The sequence below is a fragment of the Tachypleus tridentatus genome, chromosome 7 (assembly GCF_004210375.1).
Source record: "Tachypleus tridentatus isolate NWPU-2018 chromosome 7, ASM421037v1, whole genome shotgun sequence".
Taxonomy (NCBI): Eukaryota; Metazoa; Arthropoda; class Merostomata; order Xiphosura; family Limulidae; genus Tachypleus; species Tachypleus tridentatus.
Genome location: NC_134831.1, coordinates 39,240,799 through 39,265,632, shown reverse-complemented (window position 1 = coordinate 39,265,632; position 24,834 = coordinate 39,240,799). Strand labels below are relative to the sequence as shown.

The window sequence follows — 24,834 nt, the reverse complement described above, 5'->3', positions numbered from 1 at the left end:
TTAGTGTAGTCGTTACTACCTAGCTGAAGATTGTATATATGAAGTTTAGTGTACCGTTACTACCTAGCTGAAGATTGTATATACATAGTTTAGTGTAGCCGTTATTATATACCTGAAGATTGCACATACGTAGTTTAGTGTAGTCGTTACTATCTAGCTGAAGATTGTATATATGAAGTTTAGTGTACCGTTACTACCAAGCTGAAGATTGTATATACATAGTTTAGTGTAGCCGTTATTATATACCTGAAGATTGCACATACGTAGTTTAGTGTATTCGTTAATATCTAGGTGAAGATTGGTGTGTTATATACGTAGTTTAGTGTATTCGTTGCTACGTAGCTGAAGATTGTTTACACATAGATTAGTGTAGTCGTTACCACCTAGCTAAAGATAGGTATGTTATGTACGTAGTTTAGTATATTTGTTCCTACCTAGCTGAAGATTGTATATACATGGTTTAGTGTAGCCGTTACTACCTAGCTGAAGATTAGTGTGTGATATATGCGGTTCAGTATGGTCGTTACTATCTACCTGAATATTGGTATTTTTTATACGTAGTTTAATGTATTCGTTACTACCCAGCTGAGTTCAGTGTGGCCGTTTCTATCTAGCTGAAGATTGGTATATTATATGCATAGTTTAGTGTATGCGTTACTACGTAAATGATGATAGGTGTGTTATACACGTTGTTTCGAGTATTCGTTCTACTCAGCTGAAGATTGCATATAAATAGTTCAATGTATTCGTTACTACTTAGCTGATGACTGGTGTGTTATATACGTAGTTTAGTGTAGTCGTTACTACCTAGCTGAAGATTGATATGTTATACACGTAGTTTAGTGTAGTCGTTACTACCTAGCTGAAGATTATATATACAAAGTTTACTGTAGCCGTTCCTACCTAACTGAAGACTGGTATGTTATACACGTAGTTTAGTGTATTCGTCACTACTTAGCTGAAGATTGGTATGTTATATACGTAGTTTAGTGTATTCGTTACTGTCTAGCTCAAGACTGGTATATAATATACGTAGTTTAGTGTATTCGTTATTACCTAGCTGATGATTTGTGTGTTATACACGTAGTTTAGTGTATTCGTTACTATCTAGCTGAAGATTGGTATGTTATACACGTAGTTTTTGTGTATTCGTTACTATCTAGCTGAAGATTAGTGTGTTATACACGTAGTTTTTGTGTATTCGTTACTATCTAGCTGAAGATTAGTGTGTTATACACGTAGTTTAGTTTATTCTTTCTACTTAGGTGAGGATTGATGTGTTATATACGTAGTTTAGTGTGGATGTTACTATCTAGCTGAAGATTGGTATGTTATATACGAGTTCATTGGTGTCGTTACTACGTAGCTGAAGATTATATATACAAAGTTTAGTGTAGCCATTCCTTCCTTGCTGAAAATTTTATATACGTAATTTAATGTAGCCGTTCCTACCTAGCTGAAGTATTTGTATACGTAGTTTAGTGTGCTGTTACTACCTGGCTAAAGATTGTATATGCATGGTTTAGGGTAGTCGTTACCACCTAGCTGAAGATTGTATATGCATGGTTTAGGGTAGTCGTTACTACCTAGCTGAAGACTGGTATATTATACCCGTAGTGTAGTGTATTCGTCACTATCTAGCTGAAGATTGGGGTGTTATACACGTAGTTCAGTGTGGTCGTTACTATCTACCTGAACATTGGTATGTTGAATACGTAGTTTATTGTATTCGTTACTATATAGCTGAGAATTGGGGCGTTATACACGTAGTTCAGTGTGGCCTTTTCTATGCAGCTGAAGATTGGCATGTTGTATACGTAGTTTAGTTTATTCGTTACTATTCAGCTGAAGATGATTGGTATGTTATATACGGAGTTCATTATAGTTGTTACTACCCATGTGAAGATTCTATACACATAGTTTAGTGCAGTCGTTACTACCTATCTGCAGATTGTATACACATTGTTTAGAGTAGTCGTTACTACCTAGCTGAATATTGTACATAATTAGCTTAGTTTACTATTATTACTTACCTGAAGATTATATATAGATAGTTTGGTGTATCTAATGATGATTTGTGTGTTATATACTTCGTTCAGTGTGTCCGTTACTATCTAGCTGAAGATTGGTATGTTACATACGTAGTTTTATGTATTCGTTACTAACTAGCTGAGATTAGTATGTTATATACGGAGTTAATTGTAACCGTTACTACCTAGCTGAAGATTATATACACATAGTTTGGAGTAGTCGTTACTACCTAGCCGAAGATCGTATATACGTAATTTAGTGTAGTCGTTACTACGCAGCTGAAGATTGTGTATACAAAGTTTAGTGTATTCGTTACTACCTAGCTGAAGATTGTATATATACATTTTTGTGCAGTCGTTACTACCTAGCTGAAGTTTGATGTGTTATATACATTGTTTATTGTGTCTATTAACTCACGTGTATTCTTTACTACCTAGGAAAAGATTAGATGTGTTATTTAAGTTGTTTTGTGTGCTTATTTATTTACGTATTGTTATTTCATTTTGCTTGGAAGTTGGTTATGTTTTATACGTTAGTTAAGAAAGCTTCTGTCAGTGTTGTGTCGTCTTTTCTGGTTCACACGTATTAAATAGTACATTTAATTTACTGTTTCTTTGTTTTGTGGTGTTATAAATGTTACTTAATGGTTTTCTATATTATGTGTATTTGGTAATATCTCGCAGAAGTGTCAATTAGTTATTTGCTGATACATTATTCACAATATTTTATGTAAGATGTGTATTCTGTAATATATGGCTGCTTTGTTGGTCAGAACATCTTATGTTTTTAGTTTAAAATTACTGCTTTGTAATATCTTCTGTTCTGAACCAATACACACATGAATAATATTGATAAATGTTAACACGTATATCTTTTATAAATGGGAAGATAATCCGTAAAACAAAAATTCTATTCAACTGTTAAAACAAATCCCTTCATCAGATGTTTACTGTGGATATTATATTGTCATAAAAAATCAGTTTCACTTCTTCGAGCAGCGGACGGACAAGGCTCAGTAGCTAACAAGCTCATTCTTTATGTGCAAAGATTTATTGTTTATGTCTCATTATCGCAGAAATGCGCCCCACACTTTAGGGGTTTGGATGTAGTACAATAGTTATGGCCTGTTACCTTTATTCTATTCGAAAGAAGGCCCAACATGGCCAGGTGGTTAAGGCTTTAACCTGAGGGTTACAGGTTCGAATCCCTATCACACCAAAGATGCTCGCCATTTCAGCTGTGGGGGCGTTATAACGTGACGGTCACTCCCACTTTTCGTTGGTTAAATAATAGCCCAAGAGTTGGCGATGGGTGGTGATGACTAGGTGCCTTCCCTCTAGTGCAGCTAGCCCTCGTGTAGCTTTGCGCAAAATTAAAAACAAATGTAGCCTGAGAGTTCGGCAAGCTCTGTACACTCGTGGCTTTTTTTATCATGTTTATAACTTGAGAATTAGGGTTGACTACGTATAGGTTGTGTTATTGTAGCCTTGTACTCTATTTCTGAAACAAATATAAGTTCAGTATGTGGAATGTGGTTATAAATATGAAGTCATAAATAGAAAACCTAACGGTTTCAATTCCTAATATTCATTTATGTTTCGGAAGATACATGAAAAAACATTAACGTTGGTTTGAAATGGGAGAATTGAATACGTAATTGACTTGCTAAGTAGTGGTATTGAATATTTAAATTACTATAAAAACTACCATTTCTCTTACGGTGAAACACGCTTTGATAATTAACATTTCATTACATTATCGTGAAGAGCAAATAGAAACAGGTTTGATTTCCAATTTATCACATTTCTATTTCTTGTACGGTTTATAACAGAAATGTAGAGCAGGATTTTTGTAGTAACTCCATAGTAGTCAGGATGGAACTGTTATCACACTAACTAGAGCTGTTGTAGTAACTCCATTATAGTCAGGATGGAACTGTTATCACACTAACTAGAGCTGTTGTAGTAACTCCATTGTAGTCAGGATGGAACTGTTATCACACTAACTAGAGCTGTTGTAGTATCTCCATTGTAGTCAGGATGGAACTGTTATTACACTAACTAGAGCTGTTGTAGTAACTCCACTGTAGTCAGGATGGAACTGTTATCACACTAAGTAGAGTTGTTGTAGTGACTCCATTGTAGTCAGGATGGAACTGTTATCACACTAACTAGAGCTGTTGTAGTAACTCCATTGTAGTCAGGATGGAACTGTTATCACACTAACTAGAGCTGTTGTAGTAACTCCACTGTAGTCAGGATGGAACTGTTATTACACTAACTAGAGTTGTTGTAGTGACTCCATTGTAGTCAGGATGGAACTGTTATCACACTAACTAGAGTTGTTGTAGTGACTCCATTGTAATCAGGATGGAACTGTTATTACACTAACTAGAGCTGTTGCAGTAACTCCATTATAGTCAGGATGGAACTGTTATCACACTAACTAGAGCTGTTGTAGTAACTCCATTGTAGTCAGGATGGAACTGTTATCACACTAACTAGAGCTGTTGTAGTATCTCCATTGTAGTCAGGATGGAACTGTTATTACACTAACTAGAGCTGTTGCAGTAACTCCACTGTAGTCAGGATGGAACTGTTATCACACTAACTAGAGCTGTTGCAGTAACTCCATTGTAGTCAGGATGGAACTGTTATCACACTAACTAGAGCTGTTGTAGTATCTCCATTGTAGTCAAGATGGAACTGTTATTACACTAACTAGAGCTGTTGCAGTAACTCCACTGTAGTCAGGATGGAACTGTTATCACACTAACTAGAGTTGTTGTAGTGACTCCATTGTAGTCAGAATGAAACTGTTATCATTGACAAGAGTTGTTAGTATAGAACCGTTTGGTATTTCTTTATGAGTTATTATAATAGCACCTTGGTATAGTAGAGAATAGTGTTACTAATAGAGTTGTTACTATAAAAACAATAACAGAAACACCAGAGTATACAATGCTTTGACGTTTCTTTAGAGTTACTATAGTAACGCCATAGTATAAAACAGTCTCGTGTTTACGTCCTAGGTATTATAGTAACAGCATATGGTACAAGAAATTGGTCTTTATATTAGAGTCATTATAGTAACGCCTTAGTAGACAAGAAAGTAGTATTTCTATTAGAGTTATTATATTAATAGTAACCCCATAGCATACAAGATGCTGGTGTTTTTATCTGAGTTGTTGTGGTAAAGCCATGGTATAAAATAGTGAATTGTAAAAACAATAACATATAATAGCAATTTAAATATATTTTAATGATGTATTGAATAATATAAAGTTTTTTTGTGTTTTTTGTGAAAATAACACCAAATCTATTAACTTGTATCAGCGAATGGTGAAGGAAGAGTAACCCTAAAATGTTCTTTAGTTCTGGTTACAAAATATATCGATAAAAAAGTTTTACACCAGAAGGCGCTTTTCAAATCTTGACCTTTTACTTTCTTCAATGCGTTTATTTCTCTTGTACAGAGTTGAAGCTGTGACTGGGTGATTGCTTCTCCTAATGTGGTTACATCTTTCGTTTATTAGATCTATTCGCTGCTTCTTACAAGCTCTTCAAAAATATCAAATGTATGGTCGTTGTGGTGGAAAGAACGACCATAGGTTGGACATAAATCAATCCTAATAATATTTATATGTGTATCTGATATCCGTAATTATTATTTACAGTATAGTCATAATACTTTATGGGACAGCGGTTTTTTGTTGTTTTTTTGTGATAAAGTTGTATAAAATGCTTACCCTTTGCAATTTGTCCCCCGCTGGTACAACGGAAAGTCTACGGATTTACAACGCTAAAATAAGCGGTTCGATTCCCCTCGGTGGACTCAGCCGGTAGCCCGATGTGACTTTGCTATAAGGAAACAAACAGCCTTTCTCAATAAACAGTTATCTACTTTTACACATGAAAAGAAGTTGACATAGAGAACATACTTTTACTTAAGCACAATTGTACATCACAATTACACATTGTAGAATCGTGCTAGTGTCACAGTAATAAATTATAGGATCATAATCTTCACAGTTACACATTGTAGAACCATGCTAGTGTCAGAGCTACACATTATAGAACCATGCTAACTTGATTCTCACACCAGGTGTGAGGTAACACTAGCTTCGCAGTTCGAAGCTGGGCCCTGTACCTTATACCCTGTTAGTATAAATTGAATAGCTTCATGTTAGGATATATACTTCAGTTTTGACTCTAATGTTTCGACACTGTTTCCTGTTAGTAAGAAACAGGAATACGTTTATTTTAGAGTATCTAGTTTATTTGTGAGTGTAATCTTTCGAGACTGTGTCCTGCTAGTAGAAACAAAACTATGACGAAAAAGATCATGTATAAGCCACTTAAAAGTCTTGATATTGTGCGATGTCTTATCTGACATCTATTATAATAATGATTAATTTCAGTTGGTCTTGATAATGCGCGCGCAACTTGATACCTAAATGCGGATGCTATCGCACTTAATTTTAACGGATTTAAACAATAGACAAACGTAGATATACTTTAGTACAGTAACATATCGAAAGCTTAACAAAGTGTTTAAGAATATCTAACGTTAGTTTGTTGAATAACATTAACAGTTTATTTGTCATGGTTTATAATAGGGGTAATACAGGAACTTTACAAAACTCAGATAGAGCATACGAGCAGAAACTATCTTAAAAAGCAAACTTGTTCTTGAAATAACACTGATGAGCACTTACCTCAGTGGCTGAGGCTGATGAAATGTTAATAATGGGAAAAAAAGTTGATTTTCTGATTGTCAGACAAAATCGATACTCATCCATTCATTATCCATATTAGTTTTGTTTCTCAAGCCTACAAGGAAAACGGTTAAGAATATTTTATACAAGCTCAGACAAACCTACTAAAAGCTCCTATAAAACCAACAGTAAAACAGCTAGGTATAATGCCCTAAATCTATGCACTGCTACCAAATAAACTCTTGCGAAGGTTGTACGATTAATTTAAGCTGATTTTTGAAAGTCGAAATTTCTACTTTCTAAATTATCTAAGTTCTTTTTCGTTACTTACATAATCTCTTTGAAAGTATTAAAGCATTACAGAAATGTAGATGCTATTTAAGCATCATTATACTACTCAGAAATGCTTCATTTTATTAGAGTAAAAAATGTGTATATTTATAACAGCGTCTCCTTCCTTATTATTATTGATTATAGTTTTACAAGGTACTTCGGAAAAGCGGTTATGAAATTTTACTGAACCTGAACAATAGTAACGAATACAATATTGAGTATGCCACATAATAGTTTTAAAAATTAATTCACGTGCCTTCGTTTTTCCACCCTGAAGAATTTCTATATGTCATTCACTTTCTGTCATTAAAAACAACAACAACCAAAACTGCGGTGTTTTATTAATGCACATTAAAGAGAAAATAATTTGTGCAACTTGTATTGCATTAGGTGGAAACTGCCATATTGAGGATTCATCATTTCTTGAATTTGATGTTGTACTTTGTTCATAGGTATAACTATTTTAGTGAATTTTCTGACAGTGAATGATTATCATAGTAGATTTCTGTACTCTTTGAATGGTGATTTATTCTACAGATTCTAGTACTTTGCTGAAAAGTATGAATGCGTATTGTAGTATTATTTTATTTCTAGTATAAAATATCCACGTTTACCTTTGGGATGCTAAGGTGCTCGCATAATTCACAGAGGCCTCAACGTACCATTCATGCATTTCCATTGTTTTAATTGTTTCTATAACAGTACCAATCTGCTAATAATTTAATTGATTTTCTCATTGCTATTTGTTGAATTTAATTCATTTAAACTTTTTTTAAAACAAACAGTTTTAATTTAGCTTCTCAGATTCGTTTTTTTTTACCTTTATTTCTGTTTGAGTTTTTCATTTTCCAATATACTATGATTCATATTTTTCTTTCCGTTGTTTACTATCCTTTCTCAAACTTAGTTCAGCTTCTTTATAATTCTTCTATTTGTATTTTTCTTCCCATTTTTCGTTTAATTTTTTTCATACACCAATTTTGATTGGCAAGGAAATGCTTGACCTCATACTATATTGATTCGTTTTTGGTAAAATACGTCCATTTTTTTTCTCCAATTTTGGCAGATTTCTTAACCATTTTGTTCTTTTATGACAGTAATTGGCAAAAAAAATCTGTACATATTGTTCATTTTGTAAGAAAGAATTAGAATTAAATACAATACTTTCTATAGACATTCAGGAAACAGAATTATGGGGCAAAAATTGTTGGGCAAAAAATTAGCGAAAGTTTTATTAAGTCAGTTTTAAAAATAAAACCCAGATGCACATTCTCAGAATCCACTTTGTATGCTGCAAGGTTTCAGGTTTTCGGTTTATTCCTCTTGGAGCTATAGCAGTCACACACACAGGCTCTTTAGTTATTATAGATTATTATTTGTAGTTTTGTTTCACAAGTCTATAGCAATATCAACTTGGTATTTTGCAGCTAAGCCTAAACAGATGTACTATATGAAATGCTACAAAGGTCCAGAGCAATTTAAAAAGTTGACTATTTTCTAGTGAAAGTTGGTTTACCTGGCAATAAATCTATAATGTGTGTGTGAGAGTCACTGCCATACCTCAAGAGGAAATAACCTGGAGACCTAACATTTGGTACGCTTACTAAAAGGTTTCAGGGTATAATTTTTTTTTAAATTTTAATCACAAGTGGCTGTGCGAAAAAGCCATCCTGGCGCCAAAGAATATGCAGTCAATATCGCAAAAGTACAGTTAGTTGCCACTGTCCCAAACACCAAAGGTACTTTCAATTACCCACCATAAGCACCCGGTTTTCTGGAACACCAGGTATGCCACCACATAATCTCAAGACTGGTGAATCAATTATCCTTCACCCACCAACACTCTGCAATGGAACGTGTTTGGCTGTTAATAATCTCGTGCCACATGTTATGGAGGCTAAAATCAAGCAAAAAAAACAAACTAATTTCTTGTCATTAAAATTGTTATTACTGTAGACATAGAGTGAAAATAGGTATTTGTTGCTTCACAAAATAATGTAGATACTGTTTCCAACCTGGTTTGTTTATTTACTTTTACAGTGTCTTTGGTTGTAGGCATGAAAATATAACCTTTGTGTTTTGGTTCAACTTGTTTGTGTACATTTTAAATGATACATGTTTCCATTTGTCTTGTTCCAAATTTAGATCTAATTAAACTAAACCAAATGCTTACACGAGCAGACCCGTGTACAGAGTGTTTGAATGAGGGTTCAAATCTATGAGATCAAAGTCTACACATATTTTACGAAGCATGCTAACGCTAAGGAGACATATCTCACCAGAAAATTAAAAAAACACACACACAAACGAAAACAAATGCTATAAGATTAACTCTGGGAGTAATTTAAAGAATTACATGACTGTTCAAATAAAATCCATAAGTCAACAAGTCATCATTCTGTTATAACACTGCATGGGAAGCTAGACTTAAATGTGTATATATATGTATGTTTTATTATAGTAAAGTACTATCTATGTATAGAGTATTTGTTAATGTGTTAGTTATATCAGTAAATAGCTATCATTTATGCACTTTTAACCTTGCTAGCATGCTACATTAGCTGTCACATATGCACTACTTAACCTTATTAGCATGTTTCATTCTCCTGGATGCTTTCCGTAAATACCTTATGTACAGTTTCAATGTTGATGGTCTGGCATGACCAGGTGTTAGGGCGCTCAACACGTAATCTGAGAGTCACGGGTTCGAATCCCCGTCGCACCAAACATGCTCGCCATTTCAGCCGTGGAGGCGTTATAATGTGACGGTCAATCTTACTATTCGTTGGTAAAAAAGTAGTCCAATAGTTGGCTGTGGGTGGTGTTGACAAGCTGCTTTCCCTCTAGTCTTACACTGCTAAATTAGGAACGGCTAGCACAAATAGCCCTTGTATAGCTTGACGTGAAATTCACAAAAACAAACAAAACATTTTAATGTTGATAGCAGTGTTATAATGATTACGTTTTATAGCTAGAGTTAATCTTTACTCGGTTTTTGTAAACTTCAAGTAATTAATGAAACAGCGTAGAGTAAATGCTGAACGTTCTCATGAACATGAACTTAATGGTTCAACCAACTCTCTCCACCTGCATTCGTGCGTGAACAAGTTAAAGTTTTATTTTGTGTATTTATCGAATGTAGGCCGAACGTAATAACTGCTTAACTAATCTCAGGCCAAAGACAAGTGGATTTATAGATTTCGGTGTCTGCTATTAGAATTATTTTGTATTATTCTGTAAATCATATATTTAAAGAAGTAGTGTAGCAATAAAGGTACAAATTTGACTACAAATGTTTTGCTAGTTTTACAGTAATAGTTAAGAAACAAGTGTATTCAACTGTGCTACGTTGTCCGCAGGTCTTTCACTGAATGCATCAAACCGCAAACATTCTCAGTAACAACGTGATTTGTATTATTAGTACACATGCTAGTGAATCATAGTATCTTGGTTGGCAATTTGAGTAACATTACATCACAATAAGATGTTATTGTGATAACAATAATATGTGATATATAATATCGTGCAGATAAGTGTTTGAAAAATTATTTATTTCAGTCTTAGCTACTTACTGTCATGTATTCAGTTTAAGTTTCGGAGATTTCCGGCGAAGCTACCAAAGAGTTATTACAAAGCCATGTCTAGTTTTAAAATGACAGACTAGACGGAAAAAAGACAGTCAACATTACTCTCCACCAACTCTTGTACCACTATTTCCAGATCGAGTATATAGTGTACTTTTTCATCACTGCTACAAAGTACACATGACGTCATGATATTGCTTAGAAGAACTGAAGAATTTCTTTTATCGAACATATAAAGATCTTGTCAGAGCTTGAACTGTCTATATCAATCGTAGCTCAGACCCTACTTCTAATTGACTATATATCTACTTCCCCCAAAGGTGACTTTTCCTGTCTAATTGATTTAATCAGATTCTAGCTCTGACCACCCTTAATATGAGACTGCTCATACACCATGTGTTATAAATAACGACATATTAACAATCAGACTTCAGACTTGTTCACTCTGAATCTGACAGTGTGTGTGTGTATCCTACGTGTCGTAGTTAGCGATGTTTGGAAAACCTAACTCCAAGTCAGGGGTTCTTATATTTCACGTATTTTAACTAACGACACGTTGACAATTAATCGGGCTAATTGAGTTGTGAATAAATAATAATCTAAATTATCCTTTAATGCTATAATTCTTGCTTAATTTGATGTTTATGTATAATCTTTTCTCATGGGAAGCGACATTCTTGTCTTTCTATGTTCTCAAATTTGGTAATTTGAGATTTGGACAGTTTATTCTAAGATATTCACTTTCATGTGCTTTTGTTTTTGGTGATTTTATTTTATTGATTTTAGTATACAGGGGTTGAACAAAAAAGTTCCTCCCTCCCTGAAAATATTGTTAACTTGTTATATCTTTTTTTAGATAACAGAAGAATATGTAAAACTATATGGTTTTAGAAGGCATTTGACGAGATCTGTACAAATATGGTCTCAAATCCTAATTTTAACACTGACTTTCGTCAACACCTGAACTTTTCATAAATGTATTTACATTTTCTCATAAAGTGTTGTACACCTGATGTAGTTTGTCAGATTTTCTTATTCCTGTTAGCTACAAAATAATCAAACAAGTTTCTCTTCAACAATCGAACTTAAAAGTGAAATTCAAAATAACACAAACCAGTTAATATTTAGTCGACGTTCCATTGGATTTCAGTACTACTTCACATCGACGTTGCATGCTTTCTGTGAGTTTGAGCAGATATTCCTGAGTACTTTCAGTACTTCAAAAAGTTCATCTTCAGTATTTGGATTGCGATCTTTAGTTAATCAGTTTAAATCAGACCATACGTTTTCAGGTGATTTAATTGGCCATTCCATAACATCAATTCTCTTATATCTAAGATATCTTTTAACGACTCCACAATTGCAGAGAAACTTGTTTAATTATTTTGTAGCTAATTGGGTAAGAATATATAAGTAACTACAGCACGTGCACAACACTTTTTATGAAAAGATGTAACTAAAATTATGAAAAGTTCAGGTATTTACGAAAGTCAGTGTTAAAATCAAGACTTGAAATCATAATTAAACATATGTTTGTTTGCTTTTGAATTTCGCGCAAGGCTACACAACGGCTATCTGCGCTAACCGTCCCTAATTTAGCAGTGTAAGACTAGAGGGAAAGCAGCTAGTCATCACCACCCACCGCCAGCTCTTGGGTTACTCGTTTACCCACAAAGAGTGGGATTGATAGCCACATAATGACATCCTGACGCCAGAAAGGGCGAGCATGTTTGATGTGACGGGGATTCGAACCCACGGATTGCAAGTTAAGAACCCTAACCACCTGGCTATGCCGGGCCTTGAAGAGATCTCATCGAGTGAGTTTTAAAAATATACAGTTTTACATATTTGTCTGTTATCTGATAATACATAAAATAAATTAACAACATTTCCGGACTGGCTATTTTTGTCCATCCCGTGTATAACGATGGTTTGAATAATTTTGGTCTATTTAAATGGATTGTGATTTAAAAAAAAAAAAATTACATGCATTATTAAAGATTTAAAAATATCCCGACAGATGGAGACATTGCAGTTACCATTGTCTTCAAATTATGAGTGCAAGGATTTTGTTGTATATGTGCCAAAGTGAAGAGGTGCAAGAACGGCTGACTGAAGATGGACATCTGAAAATTTTAATTGCATCTTTAGATTCGACGAATGACCCAGTAAGTCTCGCTTTTTTTTATTAAAATATTAGAATACGCCAAAAGCATAGACAGTGACAATGTTGACTAATGACTCGTAGCTGTACTGTATTGTGTGTATTGTATGTAGCAAAGCCACATCAAGCTATCTGCTGAGTTCAACTCCTGATTTTAGCATTGTAAATCTGTAGACTTTCCGCTGTACATACGCATTACTGATAATTAAAGACTTGTAGCCGTACTTTAAACACACATTACTGTTGACGAATGACTATTCACCTGGTTAATTTCTATTTAAGATAAATACAAGAGTGCCATTATTGATTGTTGTAACTTTGCAAACCCAGTCAGACTTTTATACAATGTATAGAGTTCCTACACCTGGAGTTTTTATCAGTTTTACTTATATATCATTGTGGTGCAGCAACTACTCTGTCTAGTTCTTCAAGTTATTGGAACGTTAGCCCTTCATCCTCGTTACCACATGGTGCTCTTGGGTACAGGAGACTTGGCTGATTGTTTGACACAACTCGTACTGCCATCTGACGAGTGGTATTACACCAATCACAGCACAAAATATGCTCGATATGTGAAACACCATGCAGGAAGGATCCTAGTTTACCTAGGGCTCGAGCAAAGACTTCGTAGCAAAGTATATCTTTTCGACATTTTTGGTAAGTGTGATGTAATGTTTATTTTGCTAACATTATGTAACTAATGTAATAATAAATACTAATATGTAGGGACACAATGTCACTACATTGCTGATGGCATGAAACAAATATGGAGACACGTTTCTAGCTCTTGCAGAAAAGATGGATAGAGTTCATGAAATTGTCATCTTCAGTGTCATCTGAAGTCATCATTAACATTAAAAAAAATGATCAAAGTGATTAAACTGTCCTTCACAATTTTGTCCTACACAAACAAGCTTTATAAAAGTGAATCGAAATGATTAAACAGTCCCTCAACAAATCTTACTTTATTCAGCTTTTATTCTAGTAATTCTTTATCAATATATTTTGTCTTAGGCTTAGAATACAATATATTTTACCAGTATATTCTATTGTTGATTTATAATACAATACGCTTTACCAGTATATTCTATTGTTAACTTATAATACAATATATTTTACCAGCATATTCTGTTTTACACGCTGTTAACCTAATATTTCTCGATATTTATAAATGTTGTACGCCATATCTCCAGATGTAATATTATTTATGTCATCATATATTTCAAAGTCAGGCAATTGTACATTTTGTGTTTAGTTTACTTGTATTAATGGTGAAATGCTTTGATTATAATGAGATTCTAAGTACTTATATAACATTATGTTTTTACTATTATGATGAAAGAGGATCCAGAACCGCCGCCAACGCCTCTTCAAGACAGAGTTGAAGATTCATTCATAGTCATGACATCGTTAGCACCATCTAGTGTGCGAGATGATAATCACCAGTATATCGGTATGCGTCTAGAATCAGTCGTCCGGGACATGTTTAAACATATCGAGGTAAAAATCTGAGAAAAAACTTTCAATATCAGCGTAAATATGGTTTATGATGTTGGATATTGACAGTGTAGAAACGTATACCGTGTAATATAAACTCTATACTGTATGATGTAGAATATTGACAGTTGACCTTTGTGATGTCTGGTACACTTTAATGTAAGATATAATGAAGGATATTGAGAGTGTAAAATATGTATCGTGTGATATATACTCTATACTGTAGGCTATGATGTAGAATATTGACAGTTGACCTTTGTAATGTCTGATACACTTTAATGTAGGATATGATATAAGATACTGGCAGTGTAAGATGTAGGAAATCTGGTTAATTTAATAAGGATGAAAACATACAGCGCTTATTTAACATTTATATGCATATAATGTATTTATGACGCAATTGTATCTTTACAAAATAGGTTTACATATGGTTTGTATTGAGTTAGGCTATTTTTTCATCCATAATTATAAGTTCATAATATTCTTATCCGGTAGATGTCGCTATTTTATTCTTCCGATTTAAACTGTGTGCTTCTAGTGTGTTATTTAATTCTCTCGTTCTATATAAATTTCATGCAAGTATTCATTTTCTGATCAGTAAGGCGAAACATTGTAAGTTACTAATGGTAATTCATAATCTTCCATCCAGTTACCCGTCCAACCACACAACGTTTCTTCTATTTGTCCAACTTCTTTTGTATCATCTAACTTTTCAACTGATTTTTTTTTGTTGTTGTTGCAGAACAAGATTGTTTCAGAAGAATATGGAAACGAACAAAAGTTGAATAGTTGTGAAGGTATGTTACTCTCTGGAAACTGGTCTTTTTCATGGGCAGGTGCAACATATTAGAAAACAGAAAGCTGGTCACTATAGAAATGTTCACATAGTGTGGAAACGGGAATGTTGACTGTGTGGAGTATTCAACCCAAAAATTTGGCATAATGAATATGTACATTAATATATTAATTCACTTCTTAATTCACACTCACAATAACTTACATATTTATTCAGATGACATATACATATAGTAACTTAGGTATTTAGTATGATGACATACACTCACAATAACTTACATATTTAGTCAGATGACATATACCTATAGTAACTTAGGGATTTAGTATGATGACATACACTCACAATAACTTACATATTTAGTCAGATGACATATACCTATAGTAACTTAGGTATTTAGTATGATGACATACACTCACAATAACTTACATATTTAGTCAGATGACATATACCTATAGTAACTTAGGTATTTAGTATGATGACATACACTCACAATAACTTACATATTTAGTCAGATGACATATACCTATAGTAACTTAGGTATTTAGTATGATGACATACACTCACAATAACTTACATATTTAGTCAGATGACATATACCTATAGTAACTTAGGTATTTAGTATGATGACATACACTCACAATAACTTACATATTTAGTCAGATGACATATACCTATAGTAACTTAGGTATTTAGTATGATGACATACACTCACAATAACTTACATATTTAGTCAGATGACATATACCTATAGTAACTTAGGTATTTAGTATGATGACATACACTCACAATAACTTACATATTTAGTCAGATGACATATACCTATAGTAACTTAGGTATTTAGTATGATGACATACACTCACAATAACTTACATATTTAGTCAGATGACATATACCTATAGTAACTTATGTATTTAGTATGATGACATACACTCACAATAAGTTACATATTTAGTCAGACGACATATACCTATAGTAACTTAGGTATTTAGTATGATGACATATACTCACTATAACTTACATATTTAGTCAGACGACATATACATATAGTAACTTAGGTATTTAGTATGATGACATACACTCACTATAACTTACATATTTAGTCAGATGACATATACCTATAGTAACTTAGGTATTTAGTATGATGACATACACTCACAATAACTTACATATTTAGTCAGATGACATATACCTATAGTAACTTAGGTATTTAGTATGATGACATACACTCACAATAACTTACATATTTAGTCAGATGACATATACCTATAGTAACTTATGTATTTAGTATGATGACATACACTCACAATAAGTTACATATTTAGTCAGACGACATATACCTATAGTAACTTAGGTATTTAGTATGTTGACATATACTCACTATAACTTACATATTTAGTCAGACGACATATACATATAGTAACTTAGGTATTTAGTATGATGACATACACTCACTATAACTTACATATTTAGTCAGATGACATATACCTATAGTAACTTAGGTATTTAGTATGATGACATACACTCACAATAACTTACATATTTAGTCAGATGACATATACCTATAGTAACTTAGGTATTTAGTATGATGACATACACTCACAATAACTTACATATTTAGTCAGATGACATATACCTATAGTAACTTAGGTATTTAGTATGTTGACATATACTCACTATAACTTACATATTTATTCAGATGACATATACATATAGTAACTTAGGTATTTAGTATGATGACATACACTCACAATAACTTACATATTTAGTCAGATGACATATACCTATAGTAACTTAGGTATTTAGTATGATGACATACACTCACAATAACTTACATATTTAATCAGATGACATATACCTATAGTAACTTAGGTATTTAGTATGATGACATACACTCACAATAACTTACATATTTAGTCAGATGACATATACCTATAGTAACTTATGTATTTAGTATGATGACATACACTCACAATAAGTTACATATTTAGTCAGACGACATATACCTATAGTAACTTAGGTATTTAGTATGTTGACATATACTCACTATAACTTACATATTTAGTCAGACGACATATACATATAGTAACTTAGGTATTTAGTATGATGACATACACTCACTATAACTTACATATTTAGTCAGATGACATATACCTATAGTAACTTAGGTATTTAGTATGATGACATACACTCACAATAACTTACATATTTAGTCAGATGACATATACCTATAGTAACTTAGGTATTTAGTATGATGACATACACTCACAATAACTTACATATTTAGTCAGATGACATATACCTATAGTAACTTGGGTATTTAGTATGATGACATACACTCACAATAACTTACATATTTAGTCAGATGACATATACTTATAGTAACTTAGGTATTTAGTATGATGACATACACTCACTGTAACTTACATATTTAGTCAGATGACATATACCTATAGTAACTTAGGTTCTTAGTATGATGACATACACTCACAATAACTTATATATTTAAATATGTAAATTTTTAATAAATACTTAACTTATTGTGAGTATATGTCATACGACAAGATATCTATCTTATCGTGAGAGTATGTCATCTGACTACAAAGCAAATGTGTTGTGACTGTATGCCATATGACATACTCTCACGATAAGATAGATATTTAGTCGTATGACATATACTCACAATAAGTTAAATATTTCGTATATAGACATAAACTCACGATAAGTTAGATGGTTAGTTAGAAGTAGTATGGTAACAATAAGTTAAATACTTAGGCAGAAGATGTGCACTCATAATAAGTTAGATTACACTATGTAACAAAATTTTTACTTTTATTTTTCCTGAGTAGAAAGTGTTATTTTCTAATTGCTTATGCTTAAAGTAAATGGAAGAGACATATTTTTCTCTTCAAACTTTGCTTTTGTGACCTGGGTAATGAAATTTTCAAATTTACCCATTTTCCAAAACATTCCAGGTAGATTCAGTGCTGAGTAGCTGATAGAGAATTTTCTTGAACTTACAAGAATTTTCTAGAATGCTGTAGAACTTACGATAATTTTCAAGAACCTTTTAGAATTTTCTAGAACTTCCCATAGTAATATATATTTTTAGGGGCTCACCACTTCAGTTTAGTTCTAGCTGACTAAGTGAACACATAGACCTATCTGATTTGATCAGAGATGGTATCAAGAAGCTGCAAGCATTCTCCAGACGCATTTTGCTATGTATGTGGCCAGTTTATCAAGACAAGAGTGAAAAAGTACTCTGTGACAGCATCTGCTAAAATGTGTGAAGCGTACAAGGCATATTTCGGCATGCATTTCGGAGATCTAGACAAACTCTGGGCACCTCATTTTACCTGCGAGCAATGTAAAAAAACTGTAGAAGGTAAGATGGACAAATTTTGCTTGCTTGAATAGTAATATTTTATATTATACAAACTTTAGACCTTTCAAAATTTAAATATCTTTTTTTTTTCCCAATAGTATAGAAAAATATCACATATAAAATATTTTGCATGAACTTTTTACACATTAGTTGTGGATGAAATAAATTTATTCTTCATAATAACAATTTTATTTTGCTCTTTTGCAGGATGGTACAGAGGGAAAAAGAGAGTCATGAAGTTCACTATTTCAAGAATTTGATGTGAACCCACTGACTACTCAAGCAATTGTTACTTCTGCATGGTGGACCCTTCCAAATGTTGAGCTGGCAAGAATGCATCTGCTATCATGTATCAGGGCCTTCCATCGTCCATCGCCTCAGTGCCACACTGCTCTGAGCTCCCTGTATCTACTCTGTCAGAGAGAAAGCAGCTATCCTCAGAAGAGAGCAGCAAATCAGAAGAGCAGGTAGACGTTGAAGATCCAGATTACAATTTCAGAGATGCAGCTGATAAGAGAAACCCATACTACCCCAACCAAAGAGACTTCAGTGACTTGATCAGAGATCTTGGTCTAACAAAGTCGAATGTCGAGATCATATTTGGGGGCTGATACGTGAAAGTGATTTACATTGCAGTCGCAAATCTCGAAAAACTACTCACTTCTAAACATTGTTGTATAACTTTAGTAGAAATGCATGTAAATCTTGATTCATATGTTGTTTTATTTAGACCTTACGTAAATGCAAATGTGCAAATTTGCCCGTTTTTACACAGAAAATAGGTTAATTTCTAAACTTCATTATCCAGGTCACAAAAGCAAAGTTTGAAGGGAATAGTGGCCGTTTTCTGTACTTTTACAACATAAGCAATTAAGATATAACACATACTATCCAGGAACAAAATCTGTGTTACATAGTGTTATTAGAAAACACACGTGACTGTAGGATAGTTTTTAGTCATAAAACACACACTCACAAGAAGTTACATATTTAATCAGATAACATACATTCACGGTAAGTTAGATATTTAGTAAAAAAAAACAGTGACTACAGGTTATATATGTAGTCAAAAACTCGTCTGTGTGTTTTATAGAGCAAAACCACAGAGAGGTATCTACTGAGGGGAAGTGAACCTCTGATTTGAGCGTTGTAACTCCGTAGCCTCACCGTTCTACTAAGGAGGGACAGTCAGAAACTGCCCTTGTTTACAAGTTAGATATTTAGCCATAAAACCTACATTCACGACAAGTTACATATGTAGACAAATGACATAAAGTCATGAAAGGTAGATACAGTAAAACCTGTCTAAGCAGGAAACTGTATGGGGCGGTAACCTGTACAAGCCGGAAGTATCAACATTTTGCAGCATTATTTTAAGATTTCTCTTATGGCGGAACCTGCGTAACGCGGACGGAAAACTATCTTTCACTTACCTCATCTATGAACAAGTAGGATTAGAACCTGAGTAAGGCGGAAAAATGATTTTGATTAAATATTAATTTCTTATTTTATTAATAATTTTCTTTAAATATTAATAAATTCTTGTTTAACTAGTAATTTGTTTAAACTTTCAAATGTTCATTTAGGCTCTCCACCTCCATGTACAACATCAGTTCTACAGCCACTAGATAACTGAATTATACAGTGTATAATATTAAAATACAGACAATTGATGTTTCAGAATATTACTGTAAACATGGACGACTGTGAGAGAACATCTGAAATGACCATGAAAATTGATGTTACAAGTAATTGCATTTTTTAAGTCATGCAGTCAAATGGGTAAAATATGAATATGTAATAAAGTGCTTTCTAAACTGTGGATTTATTTTTTTTATAATGGTGGAGATTGTGGAGAAGTTGTTTGTTGTGACGATTCTAGTGAAATCCAAACTCTGATTGAGAAGATTGATGTAGATGATTCTGTGAACGTAGAAAGCTTTATGATTGTTGACAAGAATGTTTTAACAGAAACTGATTTAAAATATATAACAGAATCGCAAAATGGTAACAGTGTGAGAGATGCAGAACATGAATAAAATAGAAAAGATAGTGAGGAAATCGAAATTCCTACTTCATCACAAGTGTTACGTTATAATAACACTATCAAATTGTGTGCAAAATGAAGGGTAAAATGACCTTCATGAAAAGGCTGTATAATTGTTATCTTTTAACCGCATGAGAAAACACATTAAAAAAACAGAAACAGTTGAAATTGGACACTTTCTTTAAATAAATTTGATTAAGATTTTGTGTACTTATGTATATTTTTGTTCTTATTCTAATAAATATAGCATAAACAATATAGCAACTTTATTCACAAACGTCTTACTTCTCTTGATTCAAGCAAGTATAACGTTCCACTCAAAAATGATATATAATTAAGGAAATGCATGTTCACTGTCTAAGTCGGAATGTACCCCGCTATTACAGCGATACGTCCATGGATTTACAACGCTAAACTCAGGGGTTCGATTCCCCTCGGTGGGCTCAGCATGTTATTGGCCCGGCATGGCCAAACGTGTTAAGGCGTTTGACTCGTAATCCGAGGGTCGCGGGTTCGAATCCCGGTCGCACCAAACATGCTCGCCCTCCCCTCCGTGGTGGCAATATAATTTGACGGTCAATCCCACTATTCGTTGGTAAAAGAGTAGCCCAAGAGATGGTGGTGGGTGGTGATGACTACCTGCCTTCTCTCTAGTCTTACACTGCTAAATTAGGGACGGCTAGCGCAGATAGCCCTTGAGTAGCTTTGCGCGAAAATAAAAACAAACAAACAATCTGAGTCGGAAATTTTACTCGGTCCTGTGCGATTCCGCCTTAGACAGGTTTTACTGTATTTACTTAGCAGACATACATTGATGGTAAGACAGATATTTAGTTATATGACATACACTGATAAGTTAAAAATGTAGTCAGATGACATACACTCACTAAAGGTAGGTATTTGGTTAGAAGATATACACTCACGAAATGTAGATATTTAATTAGAATACATAAGGTAACGATAAGTTAGATATTCAGTGAAAAGAGATACTCCCGCTATAAGTTAAATTTTTATTTAGTGAGATTACATGCACTCTCGATAAGTTACATATATAGTCAGAAGATAAACTTACGATAAGTTAGATATTTAATAAGAAGACGTACACTAAGTATAAGTTAGATCTTTAATCAGATAACATATATTCACAATAAGTTAGATATTTAATAAGAAGACATACCCTCACTATAAGCTAAATATTTATGAGAAGACGTGTTCACGATAAGGTAGATATTTAGTCAGATGATAAAAACTTATAATGTCTTAAATATTTATTCAGATGACATACACTCACGATAAGTTAGATATTTAGTCAGATGACATACATTCATCATAAGTTCGATATTTAGTAACAAAACAGACAGTGACTATAGGCTAGATATTTAGTCAGAAAACATGCATTGACTTTAAGTTAGAAATTTAGTCATAAAACCTACACTCACGACATGTTACATATTTAGACAAATGACAAACGTCATGAAAGACACACATTCACGGTAAGATAGATATTTAGTCATATAACATACACTCATAATACGTTGAAAATGTAATCAGATGACACACACTCACCAAAGGTAGGTATTTGGTTAAAAGACGTCCACGAAATGTAGATGTTTAGTTAGAATACATACAGTAACGATAAATTAGATATTTAGTGAGTAGAGATACTCTCACTTTAAGCCAAATTTCTATTTAGTGAGATCACATACACTCTCCGTAAGTTAGATATTTAGTCAGATGACATACTTACGATAAGTTAGATATTTAGTCAAAGACAAACTTACCATTGGATAGATATATTGTCAGATGACATACATTCATAATAAGGGAGATATTTAGCTATAAGACATACCCTTACGAGAAGTTATATATTTCGGCAGAAGACATACAATAACGAGAAGATAGATATTTAGTCAGATCACATACACTCATGATAAGTTAAATATGTAGTCAAAAGACATAGACTTGCGATAAGTTAGGCATTTAATGATAAACATACACTCACGATAAGTTAAATATTTAGTTAGATGATGTATTCAGGATAAGTTAGACATTTACTCAGATGATTTAAACTCACAATATATTAGATATTTAGTCAGATGACATGCGCTTACGATAAGTTAAATGCTTAGTCAGAAGAGATACACTCACAATAAGTTACACAGTTAGTGACAAAAATACACTCACGATAGGTTAGATATTTAGTCAGATGACGTACACTAAATTTAAGTTAGATATTTAGTCAGATGACATAAACATTCAATAAGTTTCATATTTAGTCACATTATTTACATTCAAGATGAGTTAGATATTTTGTTGTAAGACTTACACTTACGAAAATAGATATTTAGTTAGAAGTGAGAAAATACACATTCACTATAAGCTAGATATTTTGTCATAAACATACTCTCACAATAACTTACATATTTAGTTTGATGACATAAACTCACGACATGTACATTATTAGCTAGAAGACATATACATTTTTGAGGTATATGTTTATATAGAACACTTACACTCAGAAGAAGTTAGATATTTACTCAGAAAACATACATTCACAATAAGTTAGATATTTAAAAAGACGACATGCACTTACTACAAATTAGATTTTTCGTCAAAAAGACATATACTCAGGAGAAGTTAGATATTTAGTTAGAAGAAAAACTCACGTTAACTTAGGTATTTCGTCAAAAGACATACATTCACGATAAGGTAGACTTTTAGGCGGAAGACATATACTCACTATAAGTTAGACATTTAGTAAGGAGACATACACTCATGATAAAATACATATTTCGAGAAAACACATACTTTCATAATAAATTAGATACTTAGCCAAATGACAGACACTAATGTTAAGCTAGATATTTAGCCAATTGACGTATTTTACGATAAATAAAATATTTATTTAGATGATATAAACTCACAATATATATGAGATATCTAGTCAGATGACATACACTCACGATAAGTTAGATATTTATTCAGATTACGTACATTCACGATAAATTAGATATTTATTCATATGACGTACACTCATGATAAGTTTGATATTTATTCAGATGACGTACATTCATGGTAAGTTAGATATTTATTCATATGACGTACATTCATGATAAGTTAGATATTTATTCAGATGACGTACATTCATGATAAGTTAGATATTTATTCAGATGACGTACATTCATGATAAGTTAGATATTTATTCATATGACGTACATTCATGATAAGTTAGATATTTATTCAGATGACGTACATTCATGATAAGTTAGATATTTATTCAGATGACGTACATTCATGATAAGTTAGATATTTAATCAGATGACGTACATTCATGATAAGTTAGATATTTATTCATATGACGTACATTCATGATAAGTTAGATATTTATTCATATGACGTACATTCATGATAAGTGAGATATTTAATCAGATGACGTACATTCATGATAAGTTAGATATTTATTCAGATGGTGTACATTCATGATAAGTTAGATATTTATTCAGATGACGTACATTCATGATAAGTTAGATATTTATTCAGATGACGCACATTCATGATAAGTTTAATATTTATTCAGATGACGTACATTCATGATAAGTTTAATATTTATTCAGATGACGTACATTCATGATAAATTAGATATTTTTTTCAGATGACGTACATTCATGATAAATTAGATATTTACTCAGAAAACACACAGTGACTAGAAGTTGGATATGTAGTCATAAAACTTTCAGTGACAATAAGGTAGATATTGAGTCAGAAAACAGACACTCCAGATAAGTTAGACATTTATTGATATAACATGCATTCACGATAAGTTAGGTATTTTGTCAGAAGACATACACTGACGCTAAGTTAGTCAGATGATATAAACTCACAAAATGTTGGATATTTAGTCCGATGACAAATACGATACGTTAAATATTTAGTCAGAAGACTCACTCATGATAAGGTAGATATTTAGTCAGATGACATACACTCATGTTAAGTTTGATATTGAGTCAGAAAAGATACACTCTCGATAACTTAGACATTCAGTGCAAAATATACACTCACGATAAGTTAGATAGGCAAAAGAACAGATACACTCACGATAAGTTTTATATTTTGTCATAAAACTTCTACTGACGATAAGTTATATATTTAATCATTAAACATACACTCACGATAAGTTAGGTATGTTCTTAGATGATATGTGGGTAGTCTGGTAGAGATCCAGATGAGTAATAAAATATATTTGGGTACATGCGTGCTTCCACTAGGGTTTGGGAGTGCAC

General features: G+C 32.9%; 1 protein-coding gene across 1 annotated transcript in view; it reads left to right on the top strand.

The window, feature by feature from the left end:
- LOC143255479 (uncharacterized) overlaps positions 1–24,834 on the top strand; it is a 221,087-nt gene that overhangs the window by 178,665 nt on the left and 17,588 nt on the right. The window contains exons 8-11 of the mRNA XM_076511206.1: positions 12,686–12,833; positions 13,237–13,486; positions 14,172–14,329; positions 15,069–15,123. Of these exons, the coding sequence (XP_076367321.1) occupies positions 12,686–12,833; positions 13,237–13,486; positions 14,172–14,329; positions 15,069–15,123 (611 nt within the window). The remainder of the gene's footprint in view (positions 1–12,685; positions 12,834–13,236; positions 13,487–14,171; positions 14,330–15,068; positions 15,124–24,834) is intronic.